General features: G+C 38.8%; 1 protein-coding gene across 17 annotated transcripts in view; it reads left to right on the top strand.

The window, feature by feature from the left end:
* Nucleotides 1-23,726, top strand: part of ERC1 (ELKS/RAB6-interacting/CAST family member 1) — a 270,621-nt gene that overhangs the window by 95,865 nt on the left and 151,030 nt on the right. For 12 of the 17 annotated variants that reach the window (XM_043881894.1, XM_043881898.1, XM_043881905.1 and 9 more), the window contains 5 exons: nucleotides 2,703-2,840; nucleotides 4,350-4,490; nucleotides 8,663-8,803; nucleotides 10,852-11,045; nucleotides 18,716-18,727. In XM_043881894.1, coding sequence (XP_043737829.1) covers nucleotides 2,703-2,840; nucleotides 4,350-4,490; nucleotides 8,663-8,803; nucleotides 10,852-11,045; nucleotides 18,716-18,727 — 626 coding nt within the window. The remainder of the gene's footprint in view (nucleotides 1-2,702; nucleotides 2,841-4,349; nucleotides 4,491-8,662; nucleotides 8,804-10,851; nucleotides 11,046-18,715; nucleotides 18,728-23,726) is intronic. The other 5 variants (XM_043881904.1, XM_043881901.1, XM_043881903.1 and 2 more) reach the window with 1 other exon arrangement.

The following is a 23,726-nucleotide window of genomic DNA, read 5'->3' as shown; positions in this document are numbered from 1 at the left end:
ATTTCATTTTGTAAGAAAAGCTGTCGTATTGCTCTTTCTTGGTAAGAAGGTCTAATCGATACCATGATTATTCCGTTTTATTTGATTAGGGTTAATATGTTAGCTTTCTTGGTAAGAAAGTCTAATCGGCAGCATGATTGTATCTTTTTATTATGAGTAGGGTTAATACGTTAGCAACTAGAATGACGTGCACAGCTGGTTAAACATATAAACACTAGGGCTTTGCGTTCTCTGTGTATATGACGTACTCTAGATTTTTAAGTGGCAAAACTGTTTAGTGGTTGTGAGTTTACCTGAATATTGATCCATATGAGATTCCAGTAGGAGGATCTGATTAAACTAAAGGAAACTAATGCTTCTTCATATGTGATATACTTTTCTCAGACAATAGGCTTGGGACTTTATTGGCGTTGAAAAGACTGGAACCAATTTCAGTGGTTCACCTGTAGGATTATTTCCTTGTTAAAGAATAAAAATTCAAGCCTTACAGTATTCATGGTTCCCTATTGTAAGTTCACTGAATGTTTTTTGCTTAGCTTATTTCTTCTGCTGTGAAATTCTCGTTGACTCTAGAGAGGGGCCTTTGCTTTTCTTCCCCTTCGGAATGAAGCAGACCCTTAAAGAGCTTATAATACAGTATTAAGTTGATTGAGGTAGGAAATTATTTTAAGGTTGGATCTAGGGTTCTTTTGTTGTTCCTTTCTTGGCAAAAGTTTATGCATATGCCTAAATACAGTTTATAAAAGTCCAAGCTTATGTATTCAATTCAGTCTCTCAGTCGTATCTGACTCTTTGTGACCCCATGGACTACAGCACGCCAGGCCTCCCTGTCCATCACTAACTCCCAGAGTTTACTAAAACTCATGTCCATTGAGTCGTTGATGCCATCCAACCATCTCATCCTCTGTCGTCCCCTTCTCCTCCTGCTCTCAATCTTTCCCAGCATCAGGGTCTTTTCAAATGAGTCAGCTCTTCGCATCAGGTGGCCAAAGTATTGGAGTTTCAGCTTCAACATCAGTCCTTCCAATGAATATTCAGGACTGATTTCCTTTAGGATGGACTGGTTTGATCTCCTTGAAGTCCAAGAGACTCTCAAGAGTCTTCTCCAACACCACAGTTCAAAACCTTACGTATTATTTACTGTTTAATGAGCCAGATTTATCATGGACATGGCGTATGCCAGATATGAAGGTACAAAACTGGAGTGGAGAAGTAAGATTCAGTCTACTTGTGGAGATGTGCATAAAATGAATAATTGTGGTTGGAGATTAGCATTACAATGTATAGATCCATGGATTAATGGGGATAAATGTGATAAAAGTATAGATAGACAAAGAACGTGTATGTGTGTAAATATGTTCATGTGTGGAGGAGTGTAGACTGGTCATCTTGTTCATGGGGGTAAGACATGTTGCATTTTGAAAGCTGTGTGAGATAAACCAGCTAGTTCAGCAACACACGACGACTGTATTCTCCTGCTTCATTGTTCTCTATAGGACTTACCCGCCGTCCTGAGGACTATGTTCATTTCATTTATTCATCCACTGTCTACCATGTAGGTAGGATGTAAGCTCTTTGAGGATGGGGTTGTCTGTTTTAATTAATTCTCGGCACCTGGATAAGTGCCTGTCCTGTAGCAGGAGTGCAAATATATGCTGAACAAAAGAATGACATGTATGAGTTTTAGGAGTCGCCTTATTTATTATTTTCCTTTAGCTTATCAAGAACATCTAAGTTCCTCCGTATCTTTTCTTACTGTTTTTTCACTGTACCTACACCTGTCTCCTTACTGATAACATGCTGTTTCCACACTTTCACAAGCCCATCCCATCTTTTCCATCTCTCTTAGCTCATTTAGTTTCCAGACTCTGTTACCTGCATTGATACAGTCTCCTAATTGTTGTCATGTCTCTACATAAGTCCCCTTAGATATCTTCTCCACAGCCATCAGAATTAATCAGTCTAAAACAGAAAACTCGACTAGACCATTTCTTTGCTTAAAAGTCCCTCATAGTTCCCGTGTGACTATCCATGTCCATGCCCTGGGTTCAGCTTCGGAAAGTCCTCTTCCCGTCTTCTAAGGAAAATGGGTCTGTTCACTTTTCTTCATGTCACCTGTACCTGGCATATAGTAGAGAATTCAGCACTACTTGTTTTGATTAAATGAATACGTGTAAGTGTATATGAAAGAATGAGTAACTACCATAATAAATTTCATTGAAAATCCTTGCTGTTTAGATAAAAGGTGATACAAAAATCCAACTGGAACACTATCACTTAAGAACAATTGCTCCTTTACACGCTGGTTTGTTTTTCTTACTGTCCCGCTGTTCCATTCGCTGTCCTCTCTCAGCACTTTTTAGAGGAGTCCCTCTGGGCATCCACTCCATTGCTGGAAGTAATCCAGTTACTGCTCATGGCTCTTCTCTTTAGGTCTTCTCCTTCTCCGCATCCCTATATGTGCGGTCTTTCCTCCCTAGTTACTTCTTGAGAGAGTCATGACTCTACATGTGTGCCCACTAACTCCCCCTCTGTCCTCCCCCTTGCCAATGTGTGTGTCTTCTCTATCGGCTATAAATTCTCGGCTTAAAGGTTTGCATGAAATTCTGAAACCCTTAGGATTAAATTATTTCTATAGAACACACACAAACAACCCTGACCTGTCTGTTTCCAACTTAAAATGACTTTTATTCACAACTCAGATCGAAAACCTCCAGGAGCAGCTTAGAGACAAGGAGAAGCAGATGAGCAGCTTGAAGGAGCGAGTCAAGTCCTTGCAGGCGGACACGACCAACACCGACACCGCCTTGACCACTCTGGAGGAGGCCCTTGCCGAGAAGGTGGGTGACCGGCCCAGGTTCCTCACACACACACGCACGTCTGCCTCCTTGTGAATCCAGAAGTCACTCGGGTGATGAGACTTGGGTGGAGAAGACAGAGGAAGGCGCTTTGGCAGAAGGGAGAACAGCTGCCCGTACTGCTGACAGTGTGAGGGAGAGAAGATCGATTTTATCGTTGGCGGTTTAAGCATCTGTTGCTGGGCAGAGTGGAGTCCATACTGGAGGGCAGGGGCTAAAGTTTCTAGAGAATCAGCCATGTGCTACCTGTTGACTCTCTTCTGAAGGCAAACTTTTTTTTATTTGAATAATATTTTAATTACAGGATGGAGTATAATTGCTTTACAGTGGTTTCTGCTGTGCAACAAAGTGAAACAGCTAAATGCATACATACACTTCCGCCCCCTGAGCCTCCTCCCACGCCCGCCATCCCCACTCCCCATCCCGCCCCTCCAGGTCATCACAGCTCCGAGCTGAGCTCCCTGTGCTGCACGGCAGCTTCCCACTAGCTGTCTGTGTTACACGTGGTCGTGTATCCATGTCAGTGCTGCTCTCTCAGAAACGTCCTTGTGTTTGAAGATCAGCTGGACTTGGTCAGGTGGGCATGTCAGACACTGACCATTGAGAGGCATCGTTGGTCCTCTTACTGTGCCACATTGGGACCTCTTATCTTTATGGGCTTTAGTTTTTAATACAGTGTACTTGCTGTTTTTCAAGTTGTGGCCTTGCCATTTCATTTTGCCTTTGTGAGCAAACCTAGTTTTTTCAGGTATGATTGAGTAAATAAAGAAGTAACCCAGTGTGACAAGTATTAATGTCTTGGAAAAGGTTTAAAGACTCTTGGTGGGACATTGGAATTGGAATTTTTTTTTTTTTAATTTAAGGAATAGAGTTACTGTTCTTAAGCCTCTTGGATGCAGAATGCTTCAGGCTGCCTGCCCAGGGATCATAGCTTGATCCTCAAATCTATTCAGAAATAATACCCAGAAATATACTTAATTGCTTCAGCTTTCAAACTTCCTGAGTATCTGTTGACAGAAGTTTTAATGGTTTCTTTTTTCTTTATCTTTCTTGATGCTTTAAACTCAACAAATCATAATCTCTCCAACCTCCTCCTCTTTGGTGTGGGAATTGTTTCCATTATTTTGTAGCAACATGTGAATTATATATAGAGAAGAAATATTTGGTACTTACTGTCCTTAGGGTATATATACATGTAAGTTTTTTGTTACTTAGAAATTGAATAAACGAAATTATTCAAAAAGAATACTTTAGCGGTATCTAATACTAAGATTATAGGGAAAGAAACCTAAGGGAATCAAAAGAACAAAGCCAGATGTATGTTACAGCAAGATAGGCAGGAAGGATGAATTCTTTAAAAAGTAAATTCTTAACATACGCTTTTTTAAGTGGAGGATGGAAGTGTGAAACTGCGTGAGCTCAGACCTGAATTGTAGTCATGAGGTAGAAGTAGAAAGGAATTTTCTATGCACTGATGTCCTCTCTTAACAGGAGCGGACGATTGAACGCTTGAAGGAGCAGCGCGACCGAGATGAGCGGGAAAAGCAGGAGGAAATTGACAACTACAAGAAAGACCTTAAAGACCTGAAAGAGAAAGTCAGCGTGCTGCAGGGCGACCTCTCAGAGAAAGAGGTCGGGATCACATCCAGAGGATTGCGTAATCTGCTTAGTCAGTGTGCTGTGTGTATGTTGTTGGTGTGGACGTAACGCATGCAGAAAAGGGTCTGATGGAAGGTTTACAGAATCTTCTTAGAGCCAAGGCTATTTCAGGAAGCATGGATGAAATGATTCATTTCCTAAGCCTTACCTCCTGCCTCTTCCAGCTATTAGGAGTTGGTTTCTTAGTTGTTAATGACACTTTGTAGATTCCAAAATAATAGTACTTCTCCAGGTACATTTGGAGAATTATTGTGCCAGTGGTAAGAAAGGTGACAGATGGAAGGAATATGCACCAGGAGGAGTCTGTTTACAAACAGTCTTAGGGATCACCTCAACACCAGCAGGGAAACCTTAGACAACTCTTGACCAGATAGGTGCCTGCATATATTTCCATCTCACTTCTGGAGAACCTGATGTATGCCACCTGAACAGCAAAAGTGCCTAATGCCTCATGATCAGATAATCATGAGCTTTAAGGACATTCTCAGGGTTTTCTTTCTAATACCTTTGGTAACATGTATAGAAATTGAAGTTTCTAATAGAATATTTCTTTTTTTTTTTTTAATTAATTAATTAATTAATTTTTTTGGTCATACATTGATATGAATCAGCCATAGAAATGAATGAAAATGAAAACACAACAACCCAAAACCTATGGGACACTGTAAAAGCAGTGCTAAGGGGAAGGTTCATAGCATTACAGGCTTACATCAAGAAACAAGAAAAAAACCAAATAAATAACCTAACTCTACACCTAAAGCAACTAGAGAAGGAAGAAATGAAGAACCCCAGGGTTAGCAGAAGGAAAGAAATCTTAAAAATCAGGGCAGAAATAAATGCAAAAGAAACTAAAGAAACCATAGCAAAAATCAACAAAGCTAAAAGCTGGTTTTTGAAAAAATAAACAAAATGACAAGCCATTAGCAAGACTCATTAAGAAACAAAGAGAGAAGAACCAAATTAACAAAATTAGAAATGAAAGTGGAGAGATCACAACAGACAACACTGAAATACAAAGGATCATAAGAGACTACTACCAGCAGCTCTATGCCAATAAAATGGACAACTTGGATGAAATGGACAAATTCTTAGAAAAGTATAACTTTCCAAAACTGAACCAGGAAGAAATAGAAGATCTTAACAGACCCATCACAAGCAAGGAAATCGAAACTGTAATCAAAAATCTTCCAGCAAACAAAAGCCCAGGACCAGATGGCTTCACAGCTGAATTCTACCAAAAATTTAGAGAAGAGCTAACACCTATCTTACTCAAACTCTTCCAGAAAATTGCAGATGAAGGTAAGCTTCCAAACTCATTCTATGAGGCCACCATCACCCTAATTCCAAAACCAGACAAAGATGCCACAAAAAAAGAAAACTACAGGCCAATATCACTGATGAACATAGATGCAAAAATCCTCAACAAAATTCTAGCAAACAGAATCCAACAACATATTAAAAAAATCATACACCATGACCAAGTGGGCTTTATCCCAGGAATGCAAGGATTCTTTAATATCCGCAAATCAATCAATGTAATACACCACATTAACAAATTGAAAGATAAAAATCATATTATCTCAATAGATGCAGAGAAAGCCTTTGACAAAATTCAACACTCATTTATGATTAAAACTCTCCAAAAAGCAGGAATAGAAGGAACATACCTCAACATAATAAAAGCTATATATGACAAACCCACAGCAAGCATCACCCTCAATGGTGAAAAATTGAAAGCATTTCCCCTGAAATCAGGAACAAGACAAGGGTGCCCACTCTCACCACTACTATTCAACATAGTGTTGGAAGTTTTGGCCACAGCAATCAGAGCAGAAAAAGAAGTAAAAGGAATCCAGATAGGAAAAGAAGAAGTGAAACTCTCACTGTTTGCAGATGACATGATCCTCTACATAGAAAACCCTAAAGACTCTACCAGAAAATTACTAGAGCTAATCAATGAATATAGTAAAGTTGCAGGATATAAAATTAACACACAGAAATCCCTTGCATTCCTGTATACTAACAATGAAAAAACAGAGAAATTAAAGAAACAATACCATTCACCATTGCAACAAAAAGAATAAAATACTTAGGAGTATATCTACCTAAAGAAACAAAAGACCTATACATAGAAAACTATAAAACACTGATGAAAGAAATCAAAGAGGACACAAACAGATGGAGAAACATACCGTGTTCATGGATTGGAAGAATCAATATTGTCAAAATGGCTATTCTACCTAAAGCAATCCATAGATTCAATGCAATCCCTATCAAGTTACCAACGGTATTTTTCACAGAACTAGACCAAAGAATTTCACAATTTGTATGGAAATACAAAAAACCTCGAATAGCCAAAGTAATCTTGAGAAAGAAGAATGGAACTGGAGGAATCAACCTGCCTGACTTCAGACTCTACTACAAAGCCACAGTCATCAAGACAGTATGGTACTGGCACAAAGACAGAAATATAGATCAATGGAACAGAATAGAAAGCCCAGAGAGAAATCCACGGACCTATGGACACCTTATCTTTGACAAAGGAGGCAAGGATATACAATGGAAAAAAGACAACCTCTTTAACAAGTGGTGCTGGGATAACTGGTCAACCACTTGTAAAAGAATGAAACTAGAACACTTTCTAACACCATACACAAAAATAAACTCAAAATGGATTAAAGATCTAAATGTAAGACCAGAAACTATAAAACTCCTAGAGGAGAACATAGGCAAAACACTCTCTGACATAAATCACGGCAAGATCCTCTATGACCCACCTCCCAGAATATTGGAAATAAAAGCAAAACTAAACAAATGGGACCTAATGAAACTTAAAAGCTTTTGCACTACAAAGGAAACTATAAGCAAGGTGAAAAGACAGCCCTCAGATTGGGAGAAAATAATAGCAAATGAAGAAACAGACAAAGGATTAATCTCAAAAATATACAAGCAACTCCTGCAGCTCAATTCCAGAAAAATAAATGACCCAATCAAAAAATGGGCCAAAGAACTAAACAGACATTTCTCCAAAGAAGACATACAGATGGCTAACAAACACATGAAAAGATGCTCCACATCACTCATTATTAGAGAAATGCAAATCAAAACCACAATGAGGTACCATTACACACCAGTCAGGATGGCTGCTATCCAAAAGTCTACAAGCAATAAATGCTGGAGAGGGTGTGGAGAAAAGGGAACCCTCTTACACTGTTGGTGGGAATGCAAACTAGTACAGCCGCTATGGAAAACAGTGTGGAGATTTCTTAAAAAACTGGAAATAGAACTGCCATATGGCCCAGCAATCCCACTTCTGGGCAAACACACTGAGGAAACCAGATCTGAAAGAGACACGTGCACCCCAATGTTCATCGCAGCACTGTTTATAATAGCCAGGACATGGAAGCAACCTAGATGCCCATCAGCAGATGAATGGATAAGGAAGCTGTGGTACATATACACCATGGAATATTACTCAGCCGTTAAAAAGAATTCATTTGAATCAGTCCTAATGAGATGGATGAAACTGGAGCCCCTTATACAGAGTGAAGTAAGCCAGAAAGATAAAGAACATTACAGCATACTAACACATACATATGGAATTTAGAAAGATGGTAACGATAACCCTATATGCAAAACGGAAAAAGAGACACAGAAATACAGAACAGACTTTTGAACTCTGTGGGAGAATGTGAGGGTGGGATATTTCAAAAGAACAGCATGTATACTATTTATGGTGAAACAGATCACCAGCCCAGGTGGGATGCATGAGACAAGTGCTCGGGCCTGGTGCACTGGGAAGACCCAGAATATTTCTAAAAGAGAAGGAACAGTGTAGCCACTAAGGTTGACTGCTTATATTCACAGAGCTTGACCTTCTTCCATTTATTTTGTGAAAATGGATATGTATTGCTAGAACTCCTTAAGTCATTATTCAGTTGGCCTTTCTGGGGGATTCATTTTGTTTCAGTTAGGACTTGAAAGCCAGTAGTAATGCGGCTGTTTTATATTTTGTGTTCTTGGAAATATGTCAGTATATGGTAATGGAAAGAAACTAGAAACCACCAGGAAAATAAATTTAAGAAGTTCAGCCTCCTTTTGGTTAATAAATAGTGTTTATTGTAGATATGCGTTGCCTCTTTTAGGCTTCACTGTTGGATCTGAAAGAACACGCCTCGTCCCTGGCTTCCTCAGGACTGAAAAAGGACTCACGGCTTAAGACTCTAGAAATTGCTTTGGAGCAGAAGAAGGAAGAGTGTCTGAAGATGGAATCACAGTTGAAAAAGGTTAAAGAATACATATCCATTTTCTTGCTCTGCTTTTAAATAAGAACATAGTAGAAAACTTTATAGTATTTGGATGGAATAACTTACTAATGGAGTAATAATACTATTTATACCTTGATTAATTTTTGCAGCATTAATATCTTTACTCCTTAGAGTCCTCAAACTCTTAGAAAATTAATAATTCAGAGTAAGATTCAAATATGCAGCTCCTTTGTAGAGAAACAAATGTAAAAGACCACCATGTAAAAGTCTCAGTTGATATTTTTCTCCCATTAGCTTTAGGCTTCCTGGAAAAAGGTAATTTTACAGTGATAATCACCCATATGGTGAATATTAGAATATGGTAGGGATACTTACTATCCATTTCATTGACTTATTCCTCTGTAATATTTATACAGCCATTTGTAGTTTTCAAAACACTTGCATATTTGTTATCTCTTGAGTTATCAACTCTGATTAACTGGGTCCACTTCATATGACTACTGATGAAAGGGGGATCAAGCCTAGTGTTGACACTTTGGGTGATGTTCTTTTTCCATAATCCGCTTGCAGTGGAGGAGACCTGGGTTCAATCCCCAGGGTGGGAAGATCCCCTGGAGGAGGAAATGGCAACCCACTCCAGTATTCTTGCCTGGAGAATCCCCATGGACAGAGGAGCCTGGCAGGCTGCAGTCCATGGGGTCGCAAAGAGTTGGACACAGCCAGGCGACTTTCATTTACTCACTCTTCCCATGTATTGGTTGTATTCAGCATGAAACTCATAATGAGTCATTTTTTAGGATATGCCAAAAATAAAGTCATATTTTTAAGCTAAAGAAAAGAAGAAAAGCCATTATTTTAAAGTTCATTTCAGTTCAGTCACTCCGCTGTGTCCGACTCTTTGCACCCCATTGAACCGCAGCACACCAGGCCTCCCTGTCCATCACCAACTCCCAGAGTTCACCCAAACTCATGTCCATTGAGTCGGTGATGCCATCCAGCCATCTCATCCTCTGTCATCCCCTTCTCCTCCTGCCCTCAATCTTTCCAAGCATCAGGGTCTTTTCAAATGAGTCAGCTCTTTGCATCAGGTAGCCAAAGTATTGGAGTTTCATTTTAAAGTTACTTTTGAATAAGAAGAAAAATCCTTTTTTTTTTTTGAGATTAACTAATTCAGACTTGATAATTGACTTCCCCCTCCCCCATCACAAAACAAGTGGAGATAATTTTCTATTTAATACCGGAATATTGAAGGTAAAACTGTTAGATATATTTAGGATTATAAAACTAAGCAGTAACTATCAAGAGCAGTAATTGTTGTTCACTAATAATCCAAACTCACCTGTGTATGACAATCCCACGTTTTCTGTTTGTTTACTTTTAATCTCCTTGTTACCATGGTAGTTCTACAGCTGGTTATTTCTGATGATCTCTTACACTTTGTGTTTAGGTTCATAAGAAAAATTAAAGTTATCTTTGGGTAGAGGAGTTGGTGACTTCTCCCTTCTTTGATTTATTAGTTGTTTTTCTGCCATTGCTGTTTTTCTTTTCATGTTTTCCCTTGTTTCATTTACTTTGTAGCTAATTTGTAGGTTTACTGGAAGTAGTATTGGCATATTTTCTTTTTGCTGAAAACCATATCTGGTGTAAGGTTGGTGTTTATATTTATTCAGAAGGCTGTGCTTATTGTTGAAATTCTTTAGCACTTAGCCTTCTTTATGGCCCAACTCTCACATCCGTACATGACTACTGGAAAAACCGTAGCTCTGACTGTACGGACCTTTGTCAGCAAAGCAATGTCTCTGGTTTTTAATATGCTGTTTAGGTTTCAGAGGTGTACTGTTTTAAATAACAAATTTGTTCAGATTCTAATATAATTATTTCTCTCTGTATTATGAATGTTTTGTCTGTGTAATGTTTAAGCAGAGAAAAACCTTATAAATTAAAGACTAGCTATTAGGGATTTGATGATGTCCTGTTTACACTGGAGTATAGGTGGCTTCCAGGGACTTCGTTTGTCCTCTCCCACTCTCTGCTTGTCTCATAGAATTTGGACATTTTCTTCATAGGCACATGAGGCAACATTGGAAGCCAGAGCCAGTCCCGAGATGAGTGATCGAATACAGCAACTCGAGAGAGAGATTGCCAGGTACAAAGATGAATCCAGCAAGGCCCAGGCAGAAGTTGACCGCCTCTTGGAAATCTTAAAGGAGGTGGAAAATGAGAAGAATGACAAAGATAAGAAGATTGCTGAGTTGGAAAGGTAAGGAGGGGAAGGCTGAACGGGGATTCACTGTGTTAGGAAGGGTGAAGCATGGTTTTAAAACCGTGTAATTTGGGGTCATGTTTTTCCAGTATGTCTGCCTCTCCAAGTTTACATTCTTGAGTGCCTAGTGTCTTCATTGCCTCCATTTTATTCCAAGTCAGTGTGAGTCTCTAAAAGGCCACACAGAGTGGGAGTAGATGGGAAAGCTGTGGACTTCAATATCATTGATTGGACAGAGAAAGTATCCCTTTATTTTATCTATTTCAGGAGCAAAGGAGCCTCAAGTTCAAGCAGCTAGCATTTTTTAGTTCATTCAGGCCTTTTTCTGAGCCGATGGTCTTTTGGGCCATGAATTTTTAGACTCTGTGTTGTGGAGAAGCAAGCTGTTAAAGCAGCTCAAGCTTAGAAGGAGAGACATTTTGAGGACAGTTTGTGAGACATGGATGTGTTTGCTGAGCTCTACCTTTGACTACTTGAAAGTGACCTCTCTTTGAACAGAGCCAGCCAGACCGCTCTCTGGGAGTTTTCTTTGCCTCTTTTTTTTCTTGTTAGGGTATTTTGTACCAAAGATAAAGCTTATGCCTCTTGGCCTCTTCCTTTACACCATGTATTTGACATAAATTCATGAGTGCATAGAAATAGTTCTTCCAGTAGAGCTAATCACTGTATTCTAAACAGAGAGACTAGCAGGACAGTGTGAACTCACTAATCCTGAGGCTCCTTTGAGCCCGTTTTAATATTTTTGTGCTCTGGAATGTCAAGAGGTAATAGACTACTTTCATAAGTTGTTTATTCAGTTTTAAATTTTAGGGTTAGGGTAGATTTGATATTTTCCCCTGGAAGTCATTTTTTCCTTTTGTTCTGTACATGTAGGATTTTGATTTTTCAAGAAACTATAAGTCCAACCCTCACGGTTCTTCTTCAGTAAGGTTTAAAGTATGAATAACATGAGCTGATCACTTACTCATTTGTTTCTTCTTATTTTGATAGTAAGTCTGGAGAAAATGGGTGGATAACGTTCTTTAAGTCAGAATTAATAAATTATCAGAGTCTCAAGATTAGATTTTATACATTTCTGTGTGTCTTCTCCCATGTTTGCCTTGTATCTTTGCCCCCCAAATGGACACACATGCCCCTTGCATACTTGTCTCTCTTTGCCTTTGTATCAGCCTGAAATCAACAGCAGTACTTCATCTTCATAGATTTTAAAATGCAGTACTTTTTATGGATGATGACTTTCCACTAAATCCACTAAATGTATTTCAATATTTCAGAAAAGAAATTCCTTGATAAACTTTTATTTTTGTTTGATTTTTTAAAAATTAGAATTATACATTGAAATTATCACTGGCTATTCAAGATAGTTTTCTTGAAAAATGTTTCAATTCATTTTGGGACCCAGTACTGATTTGGGAGAGAATGTGATTTCAGTGAGAGTGAGAAATAGGATTAAATCTTTATCTTATATGCAGAGCACGCCAAATAGCTTTTATTAGTCACTGCATTTTTCACATTTTGGGAAAGAGTTGTTAATGATCTGCTCTTTCCACAGAATATAATATACTATAGAGTTTTGTCTTCGGGTCATGCAGTGTCATAATCTTGTTTTAAGATTTGACACATAATTTCTTGGCTACCAAGAAAAGATACAGTCCTAAAAAACTCAGTTGCTCCTGGCTTTGTAATTTGTTTACTGAGCAGCACAGTTCAAGACAGGAATAAAAGATGATTGAAACTATTTTCTGCCTTTTGTTCCCAGATTTAGTGCATGTGTTTGGCTCCCGCGTGTCTTACTAACAATTTTGCTTCTCGTGTTGCCATTTCCACTGTTTTCCTGTGTGTGGGTGTCCGTCTCCCTGTCACTTATCATTTGAGTTTCTTCACCGTCCTCTTGATTTGGCTTACCATTGGGGTTTTGGTCTCTGTGTCTGTCTGTGTCCACGCCCCTCAGAACGCCAGTCTCCCGCCCTTTGTGGCTTCCACGCCAGGCTTCTGTCCCTGCATCGTCGGGGGGCTTGGTTTGGGACTTCCTGGGAAAGTGAGTGTCGAGTAAGGTGACAATTCTGGACTTGAGGAGTTGCTGCTGCCGCTCTGCTGCCTCGGGGGGCTTGCTGGGGAGTCTGCTTGATCAGAAATAAAGACCAGCCCGTTGTATGTCCAGCTGAACAGTACCTGTTAGGTCCACCACTTGTGGATTAAGTATGTGTCCTCTCTGGTAAGGTTCAGATATTGCTGGTTGTAATTGTCTCATTCTTGGCTTGAAGCCCGTCTTTTGTGTGGTGGTTCTTTTGCTGGAGTGCCCGTTAAGGAGTAGCCTCTTAGCCAGTGTGGCTGTGATGCCAAACGCCAATTCATTTGGGAAGCAGATGCATTTTTACAGGGCATTCAGCAACCTCCTAAGTGCAAAAATGAACACAGGCTGTTAGAATCATTGGACTAAAGAAAATTCTTATTATTCTTTTAAAATTTTCTCGTACTTATATAAGATTCTCTAACATCGAAAGGTTTAGATTAAGTCATAAAGAATTCCCAGACGTATTCTTTGTGGTCTTGGAAAAAATAGCCCCTTTCACTGCTCGTACAGAACAACAGGAGCTTCTGTCAGATGATCTAGTGTTGTACCAGTGTCTTGAGCTACTGAGGATTAAGTAAGCCTACCCATACATCCTCAGATATAAAATGTTTTTCCCAATTAAATCTAAGAAGTACTGTTTCTAAATTTATATTCTGTCCTATGCTGTGTATCAGTTGGAGTTCAACCAAAGAGGCAGCCAGTAGAAGAGACACATACATATATTTATTTATTTAAGGTACATATGGGCTTCCCTGGTGGCTCAGTTGGTAAAGAATCCGCCTTCAGTGCAAGAGACCCAGATTCAGTCCCTGAGTGGGGAAGATTCCCTGGAGAAGGAAATGGCAACCCACTCCAGTATTCTTGCCTGGAGAATTCCATGGACAGAGGGGCCTGGTGGGCTACAGTCCATAGGGTCACAAAGAGTCAGACACGACTGAGCGACTAAACCACCAGCAAGATATATGCATATATATATATCTGATTTATTACAAGGAATTGTCTAGTGTGACTGTCAGCAGCTGGTTAAGCAGGTCTAAGACCTATACAGGAAAGCTGTTAGGAGGAGGAGACCCCTGCAGAATAGACTCCATAGGCCTGGGCCATACTGTGGTCCACAGGCAGAATTTCTTCTCTTTCCTTGGGAAGCCTGCTTTTAGGGCCTTCCAAAGGATTCAGATATGCCCACTTCGATTATCTGGGATAATTTCTTTTACTTAAATGGATTATAGGCTTTAATTATATTTATAAAATACTTTCATAACAGCATCTAGATTAGCGTTGGATTAAATTAATGGAACGCTATAACCTAGCCAGGTTGACACTTCCAGAAAGTCATCACCTGGTGGTTCTGGGTAGTCTGCCTAGATCAATTTAGGTAAGAAGAGAATAAAAACAAACCTGGAGATTGACATGTTATACAGGGTACAGCATTACTATAGAAAAGACTTCTTGTTGACCTTCGGGCTCAAGTCTGGTCTTTTAATTTTTGTGGCCAATACTAAATGATGATGGCTTGAGGGGATGTTTAAATGGAAGGCTAGTAGGTTATTTTGGATCCTAGACTGCTCATCTTAGGTCCTAGAACTTCAGTGTACATAGAGATGTGAAACGGAGAGGAAAAGGCAAGATGGTGTACCACTGCTGTAACTGTTCTGACAAAGACAAGAGAACCAGGGGTTGGTGGTGTGTTATTGACACACACACACACACACACACACACACATTTTGGGCCAGGCTTGTGAGTAGTTTTACTGTTAGGAGGAAACTTACTTTTTCTATTTGTGATGGTTAATTTTATTTCCTTTGCTAATTGTCTTTTCCAGACCTCATCTAGAACTATTATTAATTCTAGGCTTTTGCATCATGATTAAACTTAGATTTTGTGGACTAGCAAGAATACTTGTGTTTATAATGTTTCTAAGGGAACTGTTAATACATTCTAATTTATAAACAACTGGCTTTATTTAAAAATTGATATATGATCTGTTCATAAGATTTGGAGCTACTTGATTTTTTTTTTAATTTTATCATTTTTTTAGTCCTTATTGAATTTGTTACACTATTGCTACTGTTCAGTTTTTTGGCCCTGAGGCATGTGGGGTCTTAGCTCCCTGACCAGGGAGAGGGAGCAACCCTGCACCCCCTGCATTAGAAGGCGAAATCTTAACCACTGGACCACCAGGGAAGTCCCTTGATTTTTTTTTTTTTTTAAAGCAAGAGTGTTTCCTGTTTGCTCAGAGTTCAGGCTCAAGGTAGCCCCTCAAATTAACAGTCTAAATGGCTGAAGCAGTCATTTTTAACCTCATTTTGGTGAGAAGAGTCTATGCTTCTGTAGATCAAGATCAACATGATGAACTGAGCTTGAACCCAGAGAATGGGGTTGTTTTCCCATCACACCACCCTTAAACCTTGTGACTTGAGGATGTGGTCTTTTGTGGTTTTTTATTTGCTTTTAAAACCTACCAATACCTGAATTTCATGTAATGAAAGTGGAGTAAAATTTTCTTTCCCCTTATTCATTTGTGGGAATCTGACGCTTTGTAACTGTTACCTTTTTCTGGAGGGGAAGCTTTAAAAACCTCCCTTAGGTAGTAATTTCTTTCCTTCTTCTATGCCTTTCTGATAGCATCTTTCTCAGTCTCTCCCAGCACTGTACATTGTTGAGGACCCAATGAAGATATATGTTAAAACAGAGATGTGGCTCCTTTCTCATTTCACTCTCTAATCATCCCACATTTTATCTTCCCATTCCCTGAACATTCAGACCTTTCATTAAATAGATACTAGTCTTCTTCCCTGTTTGTTATATTGAAAATAATCTTATGTTCATTTCCTGTATATGTTTGTAATATGTTTACCATTGCACATATACTTTTTTTCTGTAAAAATATAAGTAAACCCATATGCATTAAATAGTCTTATTTAATATAATTCAGTAGGGTTACTTTTCTTTCTTCAGGTTAAACAAACATGTAGATAAACTCTTCTGTCACAATAAAATACCACTTCTAAGTTTTATTTTTATATTTTAATATCTCTGAAACCGGGATACATGACTAAATAATGGCATGATTTAATTGGTATATATTTTTTATTTCTTAATCATACTGGTCATCTTCTCTCTCTGGTGAATTGAAGGTGTCTGCAATGAGAGTGAATAAAATTGTTTCAGTGAGTGTGGGGATGAAAGACAGTATTTCCAAATCAACATTATTTTCTCATGTATTCCATTTTAAATGTATGTAGCCAAAGGAATGTGTTTACTGTTATAATTAGGTATTTGACTTTTGTGACTGCATCCTGAAAGTTTGTTTGTTTAGGCTGACCTAAAATTTTTTGACATTTTCCTTGGGAAAGTGGGTTTCATGTTTGTGATTTATTTTGGTATCACGGTGTATTCAGGCCTCTATGGCACAGTGTAACCTGGAAGTATAAACCTACATCTTTAGTCTTCATATTTGTAAATATGTTCTCTGTAAAGAAATCCTGAATTGATCATGCAGCTTAATGTCTTCAGAAATCTCCCATAAGGAAATTAAGCTATATGTAGATTTGGCATAAATTAGTATACAATTCATGAGGGAAAAGATTCATTAAAGAATTTCCTTAAAGTTTGCAGTTGTGTATCTTTGATCCATGAAGGACAGTATTGGGTCTTGATGTAGTTGGAAAAGAGGAAAAATGAGCATGGTGGCTGTATGTTCTTTCTTGAGGGAGAATGGATGGTGTTTTTAAAAAATGAAAGAGGAAAAGCAAGATGCTTTGAGTGGCATAACTGGAAACGACTGTTCTTTATCTGATCCTGCTTGCTTTAGCCTGCTTTCTTCTTCCTCCTTCTTGATGAATTTCACTGATTTTCGTTTTAAAGAAGAATAAATTATACAGCTTTACATAGTCAATTCCACTACGCCATCTTTCCACAGTTTCTTGTGGGCACAGCACCTTATAATTTATTACAGTCTCGATAGAAATTTTGGTGTTACAGTTTAAAATGTAAACATTAGAATTATATATAATTACTCTATATGCAGATTTTTTTCCTCCTAAATTTATTTCCCAAGAGCTAAACATGCCAACATAAACTATGACTCCTGAAGTATAAAATAGGTAAAAAGATCCTTAAAGTTGCTTACTCTTGACAAGAATAAACTTAATTTTTTTTCAGGGATTTTCCCATGTTTCATATAAAGCCTTGCATCTGTATGAGATCTCAGTGAGTGTCATTGTTGATTTAAAATTATTCTAACTTAATCTGTCATAACCAACAAAAATAAAAAAGATCATTGGGAACAGTCATTTAGATAAATGATTGACCTCACTTTGACTTTGAACATTGTCTGCGTTCTGCTAGAGATGCATGGATTTTTAATAGATTCCTTTCAAGAACCTGTAAGCATCAGAGAACAGCTAAAAGTACGTCCAGGAGGTGTGTTTGCAGACCTGCATTCCTCTCCGGGATTCACCGAGTACTCGCTGTGTGGTTGCGAGGAATTTTGTTTTCATTTTTTGTTTTTCTCTTTTTCTCTTTTATAATGGCAGTCATACATTTTATCCTTGACTTCCCATTATTCTAACAATGAGTTTTGAAAAAACTCATTTTAGTATTGAAATGTTAGAAAACATTAAAGTACAAGTTGAAATGGTGCTGGCATTCAAGAAATAAACCTCTTGTTTTAGATTCTTAAAGTAAAATTTCAGTCCTGAAGACAAGCTGGATGGCCCTGGTTCTTAGGAGTCTATAAGTGTTTGGAGAAGACCACTTTCAGTGAAATTGATTAATTGTTAAAAAGGGAAAGCTGCCTGTTACTATGAATATGAAAGCAATAATGAACCTCAGGGGTTTGTGCTCGGTAAGGAATACGAAGCATGACTACTTTGCATCTCTGTCTGCTGAGCAGTATCAGAAACGAACTGGTATTTGTAGAGCCATTTCTTCTTCATTATTGCTGTTAGATTGCACCATTTGGGGACAGATTTGATCGATTTGAAGTGAGACATAATGGGTGTAATTAGCAAAACATTATTTTCACATTTGAGAAAATTATGTCAAATTTTCCAAATGAATGAGAGTTCTGTATTCTACAGAATCATTTCTGTGTTTTTCTGCTTTTGCTCCTAGGTAAGTTGGGTCTAAGAAATGGGCTGGGGTGAGTAAAGGAGTTGTCAGTTCTAAGACAACTTGGGTGTGTGTAAACCCAAGCTGACTAACGTTGTTAGATCACAGGTGGCTATTAATACTCAAACAGGAAGGGGAACGACAGCTGGCCTTCCCTTCTTTTCCTTTGTGTTTGAGAAATTATTTTTTCTTTTTCCTGCCCCAGGAAATGGTAAATTTTAGACAAAATTCATCCCTTTAGAAACTTACATTAAGGTACAATGGTGTAATCTAATATGAAAATACACTTGTTGAAAGTCTGAGGTTACTCACTTTTGGTGTCTGTGCCGAATCTGCGTGGCTCCCTTCCTTTCTCTAACCCTGTGCTGTATGTTTCCTCTGTGTCTGTGAATAATGCGAATTCTGAATACTGCCCTCATTGACACTTTCTAACTTTTCTCTTTCACATTTCCTTCCTGGATTGGCCGTTTCCTTCAGTCTCACCTCAAGGTCAGTATGCTTGTCCTAAAACAAAGATATGTAACAGAACGTTGTATATTGGCATTGTCTTGAATCCTCGTAAGCAGCTGAAGTGATAAAAGTTACCCCAGGAACAAGATGTCTAGAAATTCAGGTATGAGTGTAGAAAACGTCATGAGTGTTAGATTGATTGGAAGAGTGGCATTACAGTTCTACCGTTCAAGGTCGTGAGAGTGGTCAGAGAGCAAGAATCAGACCAGCTGGGTTTTGACTGAGAGAAATGAAGGTGAAAAGCAGTCACTGGGGGAACAAGGAGGGGAACATACTGCTTTAACTTTGTTACAGTTTCATCAGAGACATTATGGCTCTTACACTAGCAGGTAAAGTGCAGCATGGACACGGGAGGGAGAGTAGCCACAGTCTAGATGTGTGTAAGAGCCTTGGAGTGATTGCACTGCACAGACCTACGCATACCCTTTCAGTTTGGGAGTTGTTTTGTTACTGCCGAATGCTGGCCACAGAAACAGCCCCCAGTGCTGCTGTTCATGTGTCAGGGGCTTGTGGTGGAGGCTTCACAGGTTTTATTTCCGTTGATCTTCCCAGCAGTCGTGTAGCATGGTTTGTGATTTCCACTTTTCAGGTGAGTAACACAATTACAGTGCCCATTAAGTAACTCAACCATCTTTATTACTAAGTGAATTAGTAACAGAAGCTGGCAGAAAACAATCATAAATCTTCATTTTAAAAGTTGTTTATTCTGCCTGTGAGCCATGGCAGTGTAAATCGTGGTATGAGAATTTCTGATCAGGTTCAGGACATGATATTGTTAATACCACATGCATTTTACCTTGGTGTTCAATCATTCAGTTGTGCCCAACTCTTTGCGACTGCATGGACTGCAGCACACCAGGCTTCCCTGTCCTTCACTATCTCCCAGAGTTTGCTGAAACTCATGTCCTTTGAGTCGATTGTGTCATCCAAACATCTCATCCTCTGTCACCCCCTTCTCCTGCCCTCAATCTTTCCCAGCATCAGGGTCTTTCCAGTGAGTCAGCTCTTCGCATCAGGTGACCAAAGTATTGGAGCTTCAACTTGAGCATCAGTCCTTCCAATGAGTATTCAGGGTTGATTTCCTTAAGGGTTGACTGGTTTGATCTCTTTGCAGTCTGGGGACTCTCAAGAGTCTTCTCCAGCACCACCGTTCAAAAGCATCAATTCTTTGGCATTCAGTCTTTTACCTTTCTCCTAGCAGCAGTTTTCTAATATGTTTGCTGTTTATAAAAGCACTTGTCTCTGATTCTCACAAATAGCATATGGATTACACAGATCAGATCATTATTCTGATGAGGATCTGAGACTAGGGAACATGATTTCTACATCTAGGGTCAGCTGACTACTTGGTAGTAGTCCTCAGATTTGAAGCCAGATATTCTCACTTCAGCCTCAGGGCGTCTCATGTGATACACAGTCTAGCCTAGGAATTAATCTGAGCTCTGGGGTCCCATACTGCTCAGAGGTTCTTAGGCACTTTTCTCACTGTGATTTTCCCATCTGTAAAGTTGGGGTGGTTCTCTCCAGTCTGAAGGGCTGTTGTGAGTGTTGAATGAGTTAACACAAATAGCCCTTGGACCAGCATCTGGCACAGGCTGAGCAGGCAGTAAACGGAGCTGTTGTGATCACTCCTTTGTGCTTTTCTCAGAGTCCTGTTTGGTCCGGGGTACCACCACATGGTGCCATACACTCCAGGTTTGTGAAACACCACACGCTGCCCTTGATTCCTGTCAGGATTGATAGCAGGTACAGAGGAGAGCCCGCCGCAGAGTTGTATATGTGCAGAAGCTGAGGAAAGAAGCCTTGTTTCTTCTGTAATGATATTTTCAGGTGCTGAAATTTCTGTTATAGGTAGAAAGATGAAGTTGAGGCTTTTTTGGGGGAAAAAGGTTGTCTTTCCCATTTCTGTTCCCTGATATTTATTCTCAAGTCTTAACGATATTTTTGAAAAAGTCCCCTTACCTTTGACTCTTTTAAAAAATAAAGAGTTTGTTTAGGGTATGATGAGTTTGTTAATAAAATCAAATCTTTGTTTTGTAATTACTTATCGGAATCTGGTTCAGGAAGGGGTTCTCCAGTCACTTCCACCACCCTCTGCTTTCTCTCTGCACGGTAGCAGTCTCAGAAGGTCTGTCTGTGCTCCTCCTCCTCCTGCTTTTGTCAGAGGTACTCACGTCCCAGCTCTGTTCTGAGGCTAAACTTCCTGTTCACTCCTTCCCTCTGACCAGTTTTCAAATCTTTGTTCCATAAATTGGATCCTCCTCTTCCTCCTCCTCATTTCCTTTGTTTCTCTTCTTTCCTTCCCACAGACTCCCAAACATAAAGCATAATCTAGTCTTCCCCATCCTTAAGGAGACGTGTGAGCAAGCATTCCATCATCATTCTCTTGGTTTCAGTTCACCACAGTGTCTTACTTTTACCTTTTACTTTTTCTTTCCCATTTGCACAGTTTTTGAAAGAATCATTTATGCTTGATGCCTCCACGTTCACACTTCCCATTCATTTTCCAGAGCAATATAATTTGGGATCTTCTCTCATTGCCAGGCTAAAATTTCCTCAGTGATGTACTCTTTGCCAGATTGAGTAGCCTTGTTTGTCTTGAACCTGTCTAAAACCTGTCGGTTAGGTTAGGTTAGGTTAGTGACCATCTCCCTTCTTTTTGTAACTGTGCTTCTATAGTTTATGTGACATTGTTTTCTGCCAGCTCTGTTACCACCTCCTTGACAGTTTTTAGCCTATTTTGCTTTTCATCTTTTACACATTTCTTAATGTTCTGTAAAAAAAATTCCTTTTTTCATCTAAGTTATCTGTCACTTGACTTGTTAACCATCAAAGACTTGTTAACCACCTTTGACTCTTTTTAAAAATAAGCAGCTTTGTTAGTATGATGAGTTTGTTAAAAAAAATAAAACTTGTGGAAACATTTTTACGGAAGTGTCCGTGAATAAACCGTTTTCATTATAGAAGAAATCCTAAGTGTTTGCAATAAAAGTAGCAAGCACAAATGGTGCATTTTAAAAGTGATTTTCCAATTTTCTGCTTTAAACATTTTCTCCACGTTGTAGTAAATCAGTTAGGGTACCACATAAGTAATTCCAAATCTAAACACAAGTCAGCTTTAGTAGGAAAATATCATGAAGGTTTTTGCTTTGTGTGTGAGGACTTTCTAAATTAAGCTTCAAGTGTGCTCGTATTTTTACTGGGAAGTTTTATTGCTTTGTCCCACATTTTGTCTTTTGCATGTTTTGATCTAAATGTTACTAAACAAACCTAAATTATGAAAGGCTCCAGGAGAATCTTTCCATGGAAGTCATTGGTGTAGACATAATTCTCTGAGTTAACAAGTGTATGTTAATTATAATATTGTTAGCTGTTCATTTTTATTTGGTGGTAAAAGCCATTAAACTATACTTATTCCGAAATAAGTTTCTTCCAAGTAATAAAAAACGCAACAAGTTTTGTTCTTCCAGTGGCAAGGGTCATTTTGGCTGTATAGTATATTAAAAATCCTCTTTTCACTTCAGAGTAGAATTTAGTGCAGTATTTTTTTTTCTACATAGAGGCATTTTAATTACGGTTTGGTTAAGTCCAGGTGAATAGGCCATCAAGAGAGTCTTAATTTATTGATGGATTAGATGTTTAGATTACTCTATTATATGACTTTGGGCAAGATGCTTAACCCTCCACTGTTTGTTTTAGCCTGTTTGTGTTAATAGTGAGTTACCTGTAGTGTTTGTGTTTTTGTGTCTCTGCTAAGCTTTTCCAGTTTGAATGGGTTGGTTTGTTTCTGCTCTTCCTCGCTTGTCCTACCCTGCCCTCCTCTGTCCACCTTTCCATTCAGTACAGAGCAGAAAGATTTTATTTAGAGAGATGACGACTCAAGGTTTACACTCAGAATCCTTAGATACACATCTCGTTAGTTCCTGTTCAGTGACATTAACCCCAGAGAATGAATACAAAGAACAGATTCCATGTATTGACGAAAAGATAGGATTCAGTCCACAATTCATCTTTACTTTCTATTGTATAACAGCAGCTTCAGCTAAAGGCAAGACATTGAGAAAGTGAAGCCTGTAAATGTCGTCTCTGTCACTCTTAGATCTAAACAGATTGGGCTCAATATTATTATTACTCATGCTTTATTTAGCTGTGACCTCTGCAGACCTCTGTTCACAACAAATGTTTGCAATCTGTGGGATGCTTCCTACTGTGTTAAGCCCAGAATCCCTATTTTGTTATGTAATAAAAGTTAAATAACATAGTCTTACTGTTTTGAATGATACATTGGTAGAAATAAGCGTGTGAACATAGACCTGTGCTGATCCACCAAAGTCTTCCACTGAAAAGAGTTGAGTTTCACGCCATCACACATTGAGAAGTGGTAAACGTTGTTTTTCTAGATCGCAGTTGTAGATATCTACCTGGTGTTCTGTAGGTGAGCTAAAGCTGGTGAATCCAGTAGAGAAGGGAGGAAAGACTAATTTTCATTTGGTCACGATTTGAGTTCCTGTGATGGACAGGGAGGTCTGGTGTGCTTCAGTTCATGGGGTCGCAAAGAGTCGGACACGACTGAGCAACTGAACTGAACTGAACTGAGTTCCTGTAGGGGGGCCAGATTTAGCAAATAAAAATTTGAGATGTCCAGTTAAAATTGAATTTCAGAGATGGAATGAATACATTTTTTGTATTAATATATCCTATGAATATTGAGATATTCTTATCTAGAATATTATTTGTCATTTATCTGAAATATGAATTTGCCTGAACGTCTTGTACTTTATCTGAGAAACCGTGGAGATCTAGTTTGGAGATTAAGCAATGAGTGTGAGAGAACGTGCCACAGGCTGTCATTACCTGATTTTAAAGGATGTTAATTAGGTATAAACCACGGTGGCTTGTTTTCTCATTGTTAGTTCAGTTTATTGATGCAGCTTTTGGGCAGAGTTGAGTGGATTTTTCTAATTGTCACATCCTCCCC

Source organism: Cervus elaphus, chromosome 22, assembly GCF_910594005.1.
Source record: "Cervus elaphus chromosome 22, mCerEla1.1, whole genome shotgun sequence".
Taxonomy (NCBI): domain Eukaryota; kingdom Metazoa; phylum Chordata; class Mammalia; order Artiodactyla; family Cervidae; genus Cervus; species Cervus elaphus.
The sequence above is the reverse complement of the archived record's forward strand: the minus strand, read 5'-3'. Positions and strand labels throughout refer to the sequence as shown.